At 38.6% G+C, this 12,030-nt stretch overlaps 2 protein-coding genes and 1 long non-coding RNA gene across 5 annotated transcripts; 2 read left to right on the plus strand and 1 right to left on the minus strand.

Moving 5' to 3' along the window:
* Positions 1–1,657: 1,657 nt before the first annotated feature.
* Rpn3 (regulatory particle non-ATPase 3) lies at positions 1,658–5,993 on the plus strand. Of its 2 annotated transcripts, none has more exons than XM_022804686.2 (7): positions 1,658–1,812; positions 3,077–3,176; positions 3,451–3,682; positions 3,829–4,092; positions 4,255–4,387; positions 4,559–5,261; positions 5,734–5,993. In XM_022804686.2, the coding sequence occupies exons 2-7, from the start codon at positions 3,101–3,103 to the stop codon at positions 5,814–5,816; spliced, it is 1,491 nt and encodes a 496-aa protein (XP_022660421.1). In that variant the 5' UTR covers positions 1,658–1,812; positions 3,077–3,100; the 3' UTR covers positions 5,817–5,993. The 2 variants fall into 2 exon arrangements, with proteins under 2 accessions (XP_022660421.1, XP_022660422.1); XM_022804687.2 differs by lacking the exon at positions 1,658–1,812 and adding an exon at positions 1,845–1,989.
* Positions 5,994–6,143: 150 nt separating this feature from the next.
* LOC111250030 (uncharacterized) lies at positions 6,144–7,951 on the minus strand. Its single transcript, XR_002673170.2, has 3 exons — positions 7,811–7,951; positions 7,472–7,527; positions 6,144–6,826 (listed from the first exon to the last, which is right to left on the minus strand). It is a non-coding gene; the product is annotated as an uncharacterized LOC111250030 (long non-coding RNA).
* Positions 7,952–8,198: 247 nt separating this feature from the next.
* Positions 8,199–11,160, plus strand: LOC111250029 (uncharacterized). Of its 2 annotated transcripts, none has more exons than XM_022804629.2 (4): positions 8,199–8,348; positions 8,765–9,036; positions 9,331–9,482; positions 9,985–11,160. In XM_022804629.2, exons 2-4 carry the CDS (start codon positions 8,769–8,771, stop codon positions 10,174–10,176), a joined length of 612 nt encoding a protein of 203 aa, XP_022660364.1. In that variant the 5' UTR covers positions 8,199–8,348; positions 8,765–8,768; the 3' UTR covers positions 10,177–11,160. The 2 variants fall into 2 exon arrangements, with proteins under 2 accessions (XP_022660364.1, XP_022660363.1); XM_022804628.2 differs by lacking the exon at positions 8,199–8,348 and adding an exon at positions 8,458–8,593.
* Positions 11,161–12,030: the final 870 nt, after the last annotated feature.

Genomic DNA, 12,030 nt, shown 5'->3' on the forward strand with positions numbered 1-12,030 from the left:
AAGTTTTTAATGATAGATTGGAACATGGCTACTTCCAGTTTGTTCTATCATTTCTTTACTGTTTCTTTACTTCTGTATATGATCTAAAAGTATTCTTTTCTTTTCGAAGTCATTTGTTATTTCATTACGCAGTGAACGGAATTTCATCTCCAGGCCAAACCCCGAAAATAAAGGGTCCAAGTGAAAAAGTATATCTCCCACAAACCCTAAGTCGCCCTTAGTCGGGTTCAAACAGCTGTTGAAGTAACACGGGATATTTCTGACGTATACAGCGAGGATTCTATAACTGAGAGAACTGCTCCGAATCAGTTTTCGAAACTCAAAAAGCATACTAGAACTGGAAGATGCAGTTCATTTCGGTCGGCAATCTGAGATCGATGAAGACCCACTGAAAGCATTTTCAAAGAATTCGTGAATTGAGTGATAAAATCAACTTCAGTTATATGACTGTCGATAAGCACCTTAGATCTAACAGATTGGTTAAAAAAAATTAGGAGAATGGGTGTTTCATGGACTGAGTAATCATCACTGAAAGACACGGTTTCTGATCATCTTCCAACTTCCGCCCGGCACCAAGTAACAAGAAGCCATAATCGCATGTTTCTGCGAATTGTTACCCAGCACCACAAGAAGTATCTTCACCTTGATATAAAGCAGAAGAACAATAAATAATTCCAGAAAATACATCCAGGGTCATCCCAAGGAGATGATGACACGCATCTGGCGGAACTGGAAGAGTTTTTTGTATAGGGAAATGCTTGAGAAAAACAAGGCATTCAGTAAGGGTTTTTATATGGCTTAGTCGAATAGAATGAATGAAACTATCCAACAGAAAAGACCTGAGAGGCAAAACAAAATGTTTCTCCTCAACCACAATGCCAAAGAGCATACGCCGAAGAATATGGAGTTCTGATTTAAACGCGTGAGTGGAAGGTTGTTTTGTACCTGTCATTATACCCCTCACTCCGATAAGCACTAGCAAATTAAATAAGTAATACTACAGCTGATAATGGAGTCTCAAAGCCTTGGTGGACCAGTTTTTCAACACCAAACCTGAAAACTTCTGACGGGAGGGAATAAATGAACGGGTGGACAAGTTGAATAAGTTTACAAAAAGTCAATAAATACTCGAGTACTCAATAAATTCATTCGTTACTAAAACTTATCTTTTAGTTATGATGCGTCTTTTATTAAGCTTTACTTAATGATGCAACTTCATGAATAGTTAGCGAATAACTATTCATCAAGTTGCATACATATTCATGAAGAAACAGGGTTGTTATATCGATTAGCACCTTGAGATTAACAAACTTCTTTCTGCATTTCCCAAAGGTTGAATTAAACTTTCCAAAATAGAGGATTGAACTTGTCTAAGACTTTTCGTATTTCATCGCAAATGTTGTCTAGTATATGTGGATGATAGGGCTTGAACCAGCGACCCTTTGAATTTTTAAGCAGAACTTAAATAGGATTGATATAAGTAAATAGGATATTTATGTCTTAAAAATATCAAATTATTTTCCTTATTTTAAATAATGATCGCTTTTGTTTAATTTGACTTCCCGTCGTTTCAACGACAGTCAGCGTTCGGCTTCTGTCAAAGCCCCGCTAGTCATACTTGAATCCGCTGTGTGGTTATTCAGCGCGTCCCTTAACGTCCAAAGTGCTGCTAGCGGCTTTTCCTATCTGTATCGGCTGCCACTGCCACCTCATCGTCTGCTGAGTGGTTTCGATGTTTTGAAAACATCTGATCAGCTTTATCATTTGCTCGGTGAATTGCACATTTTCGGTGTTCTACAGTGAGAAATTAGTGTAAGTTTCTACTGTCCGTAAAGCTCTTCTGCATACATGATTGGGATAAACTACGAGTCTTCTTTTGCGCTCAGACTTCTTGAGTAGTCTAGGAACGAACTAATTCTGTAATAGCGATTTTATGTTCGTTTTCGAATGCCAAGCTCCAATGTCACTTGTCCCAGATGATCGGCACGGGTAGGCATCCTTTGAACTCTGTGCTATCTCTCCCTGGAGAAGTTTTTGGTTTCAAGTAACGAATGGAGGTGATGCTCAAGCCATAGTTTTATCATAGGGAGCAACTTTCGGTACCGCGAACTAGCACGATGTGTTGCTGGCATACATTTTACGTGTACATACCTATAGTTGAGACCTTTTGTGCGACCGGCATTAACGGCTTGTCAACGACCCACTTTTTCATGAAGTACAGTATAACTGTCGCTTCGACATGTTTTAATGTCAATGTTCGTGAACGTTAATTGACTTAGACAAATTCATAGTATTTGGAAGATAGGTATTACCTTGGCCTTTCCTCCAGACCACCAGAATGTTTTTTAATAGTTGGGCAACTAATGGACGTGTTTATCAGGGAGCCAAATAATTAAGCTTATACTTCCAGATTCTGTATTGTCGCCGGCTTGCAATGTTTCAAATATCCTAGAAGGTGGACTTGGCTTTTTGGAAATTCACAAATATTCTGTACTTGAGGAAGTGCGCGGTGATAGTCAACGCTCATGATCTGTTTTGACTCTTTTGTTGAAAACAATACAATTATATGCATAATGCGTTCAAACATTAATTTGGTGAATTTAAGACTAGCTTTTAACAATGTTTCTAAGCATGAAGGCAGTGTAGTTCTGCCTGAAACTCAACTGCTATTTACCTCAAATAAAGTGGCGCTTCATTGATGACTCTAGGCAAAATATAAACACAATTTGAGCGATTAGTTATATTTATAAAGATATGAGCTATTGCGTAAAAGAACTGCCTACAAATAATTACCGTACATATTAAAACAGGATTTCTGCATTTAAATATACGCGTAATAAATATTGTAATAAAGCAGAATCTCTATAATAAAAAAAAATGCGTCATCATAATAAAGCATTCGTTTCACAATGTCTACATTTTTGAAACAACTAATATGTGAGTTAAATAAGGGCAGGTCTTCGAATGGCTCGTAAATGGCGCGTAAAAAAAACTAGTAGACTATTCTAAACTAGAAAAAACATGTGAGAACTAAAATATCTGGTTAATCGTATAACGCCTGTTAAACCCTTTGCAGTTTTTGTGAAGCGTCGTCATCACCATGGTTGAATCAATGGAAGTGGATTCTGCATCGGTTCCAGAGGAAACGCAGGATGCAGAGGCAGCCACTATCGATGGTAAGCAGACGTCAAAATTGACAATATATTTATACCTCAAAAAAAGGGGTATACGTTACACTCGCTGCATAAGTAATGGTTATGTTATTAATCAGCTAAAAATTAAACGATTTAGCATAGGTATAGGAGGTAAGAGGTAAATGAACTATAAACGCCGATCTAAACAGTATGTGTCCTTCGTGTTTAACAGTTGAAGCAAATTAATATGACATACGTCCGCCTATAGTTTAAATTTATGGCTTCATTTCTTACTATCATATTCTTATGTTCGCAGAATTGAAGGAACACACAGCGCACATACAGAAGGCCGTTGCACAGAAAGAATCTCGTTTCATTCTACGAATCCTTCGGCTTCTGCCAGCCACACGTAAAAAGTTAAATTCAAAGCTTCTACGTAAAACAATTAACGGGTTCTACACGCACGATAAGATGCATCGCGAAGTGCTCCTTTCGTTTGTAGCGTCTGATGCCGAGGATGCTGATGACACTGACGCAGCCCAGAATCGGTAAACATAGAAGAAGATATGTGATTTCAGTTGTACAAGGGAAGCTAGCTGACTTAAATGGCAAAAATGTGTTGTAAGTAGGACGTTTCTTCCCATACATGCGCCATATTGAACCTTGTGCCTCTTATCGTACGAAACAATTCCAGGATGCGATCGCAAAAGAGTGCCCATCTAGCTCTACTTCCAGAAGTCGATGTCTACCTTCACCTTCTTCTACTGGTCCACATGATCGATGCCCTGGAGAAGGCCCAGAGCGCCAACATGGAGCGCGCAATTCGTTGTGCAGAACTTCTCAAAGGCAAAGTAGAAGCACACAGCGCCCGCCGCAGTATGGATCTGTTGGCGGCCAAAACATACTTCTACTACAGCCGGGTGTACGAACTTGATGGAAACCTATCTTCGATTCGCGGGTGGGTTTAGTGGATTTTATGAATCTTAAAAGTATTTGTTTGTCTGGTGTTCAATCCAATCACAAAAGTAACAGTTGAGAGAAGTACTGTGGTTTTACATATAGTTTTGTACTTAGCCGTGCTATACACTAGCTGATTGAGCTCTTTTATTTTTCTAAATAGGTTTCTACTAAAGCGTCTGCGGACGGCCACACTTCGATCAGACTTTGAGGGTCAAGCTGTTCTAATTAATTGTTTGATGCGAAATTATCTCCACTACTCTCTATTCAAACAAGCTGCTAAGCTTGTGTCCAAGGTAAGAGTCTCAATCTTTAATTGGCGGCTAATTATATCATGGAGTGACTACTTGTACACATATGTACAACATTGGTAATGTCCAACAATTAGTAGTTTTGAAAGTTGTGTGTTTTTGAAGTATTTCAATACCGATGTTTAATGCGTATGTCGAAACCTTTGTCCTCATCAGGTGACCTTCCCAGAGATGGCGTCGAATAATGAATGGGCCCGTTATTTGTACTACCTTGGTTGTATTAAGGCTATCCAGCTATACTATACCGACGCTCACAAAAATCTTCTTCAGGCTATTCGTAAGGCGCCACAACATTCGGCCCTCGGTTTCAAGCAGACAGTCTACAAGCTCGCCGTTACAGTCGAGCTTCTTCTTGGTGACATCCCTGATCGTACGACGTTCCGTCAACCTGCACTACGAAAAAGTCTTGCGCCCTACTTCCAATTGACGCAGGCAGTTCGAACTGGAAACCTCGGCCTATTCAACCAGGTTCTAGAGAGCTATGGAGCTCGGTTCCAGGCCGACCACACTTATACCCTAATCATTCGACTACGGCACAATGTCATTAAAACTGGAGTGCGCATGATTAACCTCTCGTACCAGCGGATCTCATTGGCTGATGTCGCAGCAAAACTGCAGCTAGGCTCCGCTGAGGATGCCGAATTTATAGTAGCCAAAGCGATTCGAGATGGCGTAATTGAGGCCACCATCGACCATGATAAGGGTTATGTGCAGAGTGCCGAAAATATCGACGTCTACTGTACAGGCGAGCCACAGTCCCAATTTGATCAACGGATTTCATTCTGTCTCGACATCCATAATCAGTCAATTAAAGCTATGCGGTTTCCACCAAAAAGCTATAATAAAGATCTTGAGAGCGGTAAGGATTCTAGCAACTTTTTTTGCTATGGGTAGTGTAATGTAGCGAATTTACAGCAGAAACTAGTTGTGTCCAAAAAATGTATCCATCAGTGTGTATTATTTCCAAATACCGTGTGCTGTTTTGTGCTCTGCTTTTCGTGTGCCAGTAATTTCAATTATATGACTTCATATGCGTTCATGTAGACTATCTTCGTGAGATGTACGTATGAAAATATTGAAAAACGTAAACTTGTTTACGGTAAGGATTACCTGTGTAAGTTCGTCTTTTTTTAATGTTTCCTATAATCTTTGCTATTCGTAAATGATTCATCGATATCATTTGGCAGTAGTCTTTAGAGAGTATTTTGTGCAAGGTTTACGGTTTGCTCGCACTTAGAAAACTGTACGAGTTATGGTTTCATGCGTATTAGTTTCTAGGCTGAATTGAGGGTTGATGTAATTGATTGAATAATAAACTGATATTGTTGCAGCTGAGGAACGACGTGAGCGTGAGCAGCAGGATATGGAGTACGCGAAAGAGCTGGCTGAAGAGGATGATGATACGTTCCCTTAATGTCAAAAAGCGAGCGGAGTGGTGTGCGGCGACGAAATTTAGTGGAAAGACAAAAACATCCAGGTCACCTGGGCATCTGAAAGATGCTCTCAGTTTAGAGCGACAAGGACAAAAGAGAGTAACTTCTGCAGAGGATACGGCTCATATATATATAATAAATGCTAATACTAACAGTTACACCTAAGTTTTCTTAATTGACATTGTGGATGCAGTTCTAGCAGCGCGAGATAACCATGTATTTTGCTGGCATCTTGTTCGCAACGGCAAACTATATTCTTATCTTTATAGGTTAACATATTCCTTGTCGTTATCGTTAAATACTGGTACTAGATAATGTAACTAGGAGGCATTTTAAGTTATTTTGGATCTCTATGGCCCCTTTGATAATAGTTTTGCTATATACAATAAATCTGAATACGGTTCAACCACAAGTCACCGAGCGGCTTTTTGGTCAATATAGTATTGTTATGTAGGTTAATTTTATCAGTTAGAAAAGATGGAAAATATTCGAGTAAATATAGTTCATAGGATTCAATTGATTGAATGCAAACGTCATACACGACTCAACCTATCATTGTGAGATTGTCCTCAAACTATGTAGGTGCTCCAGATGGAACTCCTTTCTATCTGAGATAAAGCTTCTTATTGAAGTTTAATTTGAACTAATTTCATTTTATTGAAAAATAACAGTGTAAATTACGTTTATGGATGATCAGTCTCGCTTCTAGGTGTTTGCGACTGTAATATGGGGCTTCAGCGAGTGTTTTTTATCCTGGCCCTTATCAATGTCTGTTTTAATTAATTACTTCGACTTTGTGGGGGAAAATTTTTTTTTCATTAAATGCAAACCTTCTGTCGTGTTCGTTTTTGATCTTCTTCGGGCCTCATATTCTTCACCAAGTACTTGGGAATTATTGTCCAGCTCTACTCACCCTGAAATATCCGACCCACCATGGTGTTAGCTTCAAATGGGTTACTTCATTGGGTCTTCATTCATAGCCGGTTAGGACCTAGGTCAAATGATAAGTCAGTTTGTGAGATCCCTCGGGTATCAGTCTTTGGATTCCGGTGTTAGCCTGCAAAATCTAGGCAGCAATTACGATTGAGCCTACCCACTTCTGTCGCAACTTGTCGATTGCTTTTTTCTAGTTTTCCCTTCGTATAAGCATCTGATCGTTGAACATTTCTTCGCACTCCTTGCTTATGATGTCCTAAGAAACCTAGTCATAGTAATTATGATCTAAGCAGTTCGGAATGCTTTTTAATTCGAAGTGAGCACCCACTAAGCTTCCTTTGAGCTGGCCTTATTCCTTATTAATTTTATAGCCTTTGTTCGAAAGTAGCAGCATAAAAAGTTATGGAATCTACCACTAAGACAAATAGCTTCTTCTTTTTTTCATACGTTCCTCCTACTTCCTGTATCAATCTGCTGAGCTTTTATGCGGCCAAGGTAGCCTTTTCCACAATCTACTCCTCAAGTGGGGTTTCAGATAGGGCCTGATCGAGCCTTATATCAAGGTACTAAACCACCTTCTTTTATTCAACTCAGCTAACTCTTGAACTAATTTCAAGGTAAGGTTAAGGTTCCCATACTTTCGTTTCTAATAAGTAGTATGGCTTTTTCAATTGCATGACCTTTACTTAGGATACCTCACCTGTCGCTTCTATGAAGACGGGAGTAATAATCGTTAAGTCGCATTATCACACACCCCTACGAAAAAAAAATAAAATACAAACTATATTAACGAATATTTATACGGGTCTAAAATTACTTTTATTGATCTGACTTCCTATTTTCTTTTAAAAATAAAGAAAAGCAACGGACAGACGTATTTATTGCATAAAACGGAACTGGCTACACAGAAAATAACACAACAGTTGAGGACCCTGTTGTGAAAATCGAGAAGTACCGCTTATTAGTTTAAGATTTGAAATTTGTAAAACGTAGAACTTGTGTATCATGGTTTGTTTTAAATAACGGGTTTTGATCTTACCAGCTGGTAATACAAACGATGCAATCCGCTGGGCTTATTGCCGCTTAGGGATATAAACGTAACCTTCGCATGTATCTGTGCTTTTAAAAGACAGACACTTAATTTAGACTGCCACTAACAACTTGCGAATCTACCTAACTGATGTCTACTGGTCAATCACGAAATTAGTGTACAACGAGCAACGAAATCATGTGTTGTGTGTATTTTCGAATTCTTGACAACTACTGTTTTCAGCGATTTTCACAAATTGTTTTGCAATCTCACTCACTCAGCGACGGTCAGAAGGCCTCGAATCTAAATTTTTGATTAATGATTCATATCATTCTATAGACGGTCACGTTTTCTTATGGCACATGACGTCCAAATTACGCTGGAACTCTAAAAGAATCTGTTTCGAAGCTAGAAATATAGTTGTCGCGGTCCCAAAGTAAGTTCGGCGGGTTTAATTCGTTTCGTGACCCATTAAACCTTCGGACACAAGACTACGGCATCCTATATCACTGACGCCCACGTAGTAACCTGTTACTAGCGTACTCAGGTATTATACACTGCCCCAGTTATTGCACTAATTTACCCAAATATTTTTGACGCGGTATCGGCAAAACGTCATTTTTATGATATTTCTTATGCGCGTGAAGTTTTCTGTTGTGGCTGACCGCTCGCCCTTTCATTTAGTCTTCAGTTTAGTCCCTAGGCAGTTCTTCATTTAGTTGGGTTGGCAGACGCCAGGTCCACGTCTGCTTTTTGCCGATTTTACCACCTGTAACACAGCATTGTTTTTAGGTATTCATGCCATTGGATAGCTGAGCATTAAACTGATCGTTTAGCAGCGCCTTCTAATGAGTAAATTGTAGGTTAGGAAAATTATTATCGCAGTGCGCGTGCGTGTGTGTGTGTGACTGCAAGAGTGAAGAATAACTAATATTATTTTGTCGTGCGTGCCTAACCTTCGAGCGCAATGAGTTCCAGACAGTGTATCACAGCTGTTTTAATGTCTTTGTGGACGCTTTGTCAAGCGCACCTGAACCAACCTCAGCAAGCGTTCGGAATGCAATCCGGACAGATGGTTCAGCAAGTTAATCATCCGGCAGGAGCGTACGGCGCCGCACCGCACATGGGTCACCCACAACTTGGCGGTCATGTTTCACAGGGTGGGAATATGCTAAGAGATAAAACCCAAATACAAGATAGGGAGCATATCCAAGAACACCTGCAAGAAATTCTCGGTAAATATTCTCTTACTCTTCTGTTTGTAAATTTGCACATAATAATACCGAAGTATTCTTAGCTGCTTCGTGGTTTGAAGTACTTAAAATGCAGACGAAGCAATCGTTCTTTTTATGGTTACAGAATGAAAATTTAATCACTCAATATTTAATTGTTCAAATGAGTACTTAAGCTTTTATACAGCGTGTGAACTTACACCAAAGCTGGTAGAGGATAGCGTATAGACAATTCCAAATACGGTGCCTTATGATTACATTGCATCTCCAATTTTTTATTTACCTGTATTCCTTCAGGCGACAAGCAGGACCTATCAAAAATGACGGAAGAGGAACTTCAATTTCACTATTTCAAACTCCATGACAATGACGACAATAACAGACTCGATGGACTCGAACTCGTCAAATCCCTAATCCACTGGCATGTGGAGGAGCATAAGCACTTACAGGTAGTAATAACACACGAACTAGTAGCACAAAGTAACATTGCCATCGGTCAATGATTATTCAATAAGCTACAAATAGAGAAAATTAAACGAAATTGCTGGTGACAAACACAGTGGAAAAGCTGGTATAAGTTAAATAAAAAAAAACAAACGCAAAAATGAACTGTCTGTATTCACCTAACGTGCAGTTTGGTCTTAAAATGGTTTAACCGATTAATTCTGAATAAGCAAATTGCTCTACATACTTTTGCTGCCCCAGATTACATGTAGAGATGGGTACTGTCAGAAACTTAACCTAAATATTTAAACATACCTCTGAGTAAAGCTTAGCTTTCAATTCAATGTGTCGTGATCCTGTTTCAGGGCTGTAGACAACAGGTAGAGCAATACTTTGCATATAGTTCATATCATATATTAAATTTATTGAAGGTTCTGTCTTTATGAAAGCAGAATGTTTATTGATAGATTCAATCATTTATTCAAGGTCATATTAACACCATTTCAGGCCACCCAGGGAAACCCTGCTACGGGCCAGGCAGGTCCTGGTGGAGTAAACGGGCACGCTACGACAAAAATTTTCAACGATATAGAGTTGCAACAAATGATTGATCCAATCCTGGACATGGATGACACGAACCGAGACGGCTATATAGACTACCCGGAATTTGTCGCTGCACAAAAGCAGAGAGGATTCTAATTAAAATAATGGTTGTTATCCCTCTGCAGGCTGCCGTTGGATGAAAACTTGTTTTACAAAGTTTAGCGAATTGTTTTCGCGAAAACGAGGTTAACGTGCGCTATTCATATAAGCAGGGTGTAAAAAGGGCCTACGATTATTTTTATTAAATATTGCTTTTACGTATTATAATGAATTTCGGCCGTAACTAATGATGGCGCATCCACTTTTACCAGTAATGAAATCTATGTAAATGATCCTCGCATAGAAACTCTACTGAAATGATAAGGACGTTTTCGTAGTCACCACCTAGACAACGTATGTACTTCTGGGTGAATGGAATTTCTCGCACATGTATTTATGCGCATGTTTGTATGTGTTGTATGTGTACGTATGTATGTATGTGTCGCGTGCTGGAATGTGAACATCTCGCTGTGTTCACGGCGTCGGTACTTATGACTATAAGGAATCTCAAACTTTACTAGTTATACTTACTTGGTTCGACGACAAAGATAACGCTTTCTGTTAGGAAAGTTGTTTAAGTTGAAGTAAGTACGATCAGAGCACATAACATAAATAGGGAATTACAACCCTTTGTGGATGCTGTACGCCGAGAACAATATCATATAATGAGGATAACTATAATCATAATCAAGACAAATAGTCACAAACACGAGCAACTGTAGTAAATTACTGTAATTTATCAATACAAAATAATTGTAATCATTGTGATAGGGCCCCTAATAAACAACGCCCACAGGAGTTCATTCTACACAACATGTCATTTTACAATTAATGGTAACAACTCTCTACCTTTATTAGGCCCCAAGAGAGTCGTACGTTGATTATTTCTTTAGTATTCTTATTCAGCCAAATTGATCTATAATTGTACTCTAAAGGTGAAGCCTTCAGTTCTGCTACATGATAATAGATAAAGTTGTGTTCATATTTGAAACAACTGTTATTTTTGTACAAGCAAAATGAATAAATGTATATCTATATATATTTATTGTTATTGAATTATTACTACTAAAGCGGCGCTGTTTTTGCTTAAGGACTGAAGGTCCCTTGTTACTACATACCGAATTTTGTATGAAGAACTGGTATTAAAACACTTTTTCTGTTACTGCATGATGCTGGTTAATAAATGCTTGCCGAGGAAAAAATGAAAGTTTTGACGACTAGCGTAACTTCTTAACACTAACGTTTAGTTTATGCTTACTACTTTTGCCTTATGTTTTATCTAAGTTTATGCTTATGTAGCTCTGTTCAAGCAAAAAGAGTTTGCATGGGCTTCGCCGCAGTGTGTTTAGTTTTTTCAGAAATGTTCCCACTTAAGCTAGGTAAATCACAAAAACGAATTGTCTACAGTAAAGTTTATCTACAGAAGTAGATTCTCCTTCAGTATTCTACAAACTGGGGCACTTGTTTCACCGTGCGCAGCGTCCATTTCAGTCAACGCGGAGTTCAGAGAAATTGTTCAGAGAGTTTATGTATAGATGATCTAAAAATAAAATGCATTGATAACATACATGAAGAAGATTATAGAAATAAATGAATTTTATATTAAGGCGTGTTTGCAAAGGACAGCTATCAAGGAATCAATGATATTTGATCTACCACTACCGCATCAATTCAATCCTTGGAAACTTTTTACAAGTTTATATAATTAAACGTTACTTCATTGCCGTTAAACTGTATACCATCGAGAATATACAGTTAATTATAATGATAATAATTTCTTTTTAAGTTGTTTGTTTTGATCGGGTTCAGTGACAAGAAGTGTCGGCAGATTTAGCGTTAACAAACTAATCAATTAAATTCAAGTACGTTGGCCGCGATCAGGTGACAGGGGAACATTAAACAGACGGTTCG

This window comes from Varroa destructor, unplaced genomic scaffold (genome assembly GCF_002443255.2).
Source record: "Varroa destructor unplaced genomic scaffold, Vdes_3.0 BEIS01000004.1, whole genome shotgun sequence".
Classification (NCBI taxonomy): Eukaryota; Metazoa; Arthropoda; class Arachnida; order Mesostigmata; family Varroidae; genus Varroa; species Varroa destructor.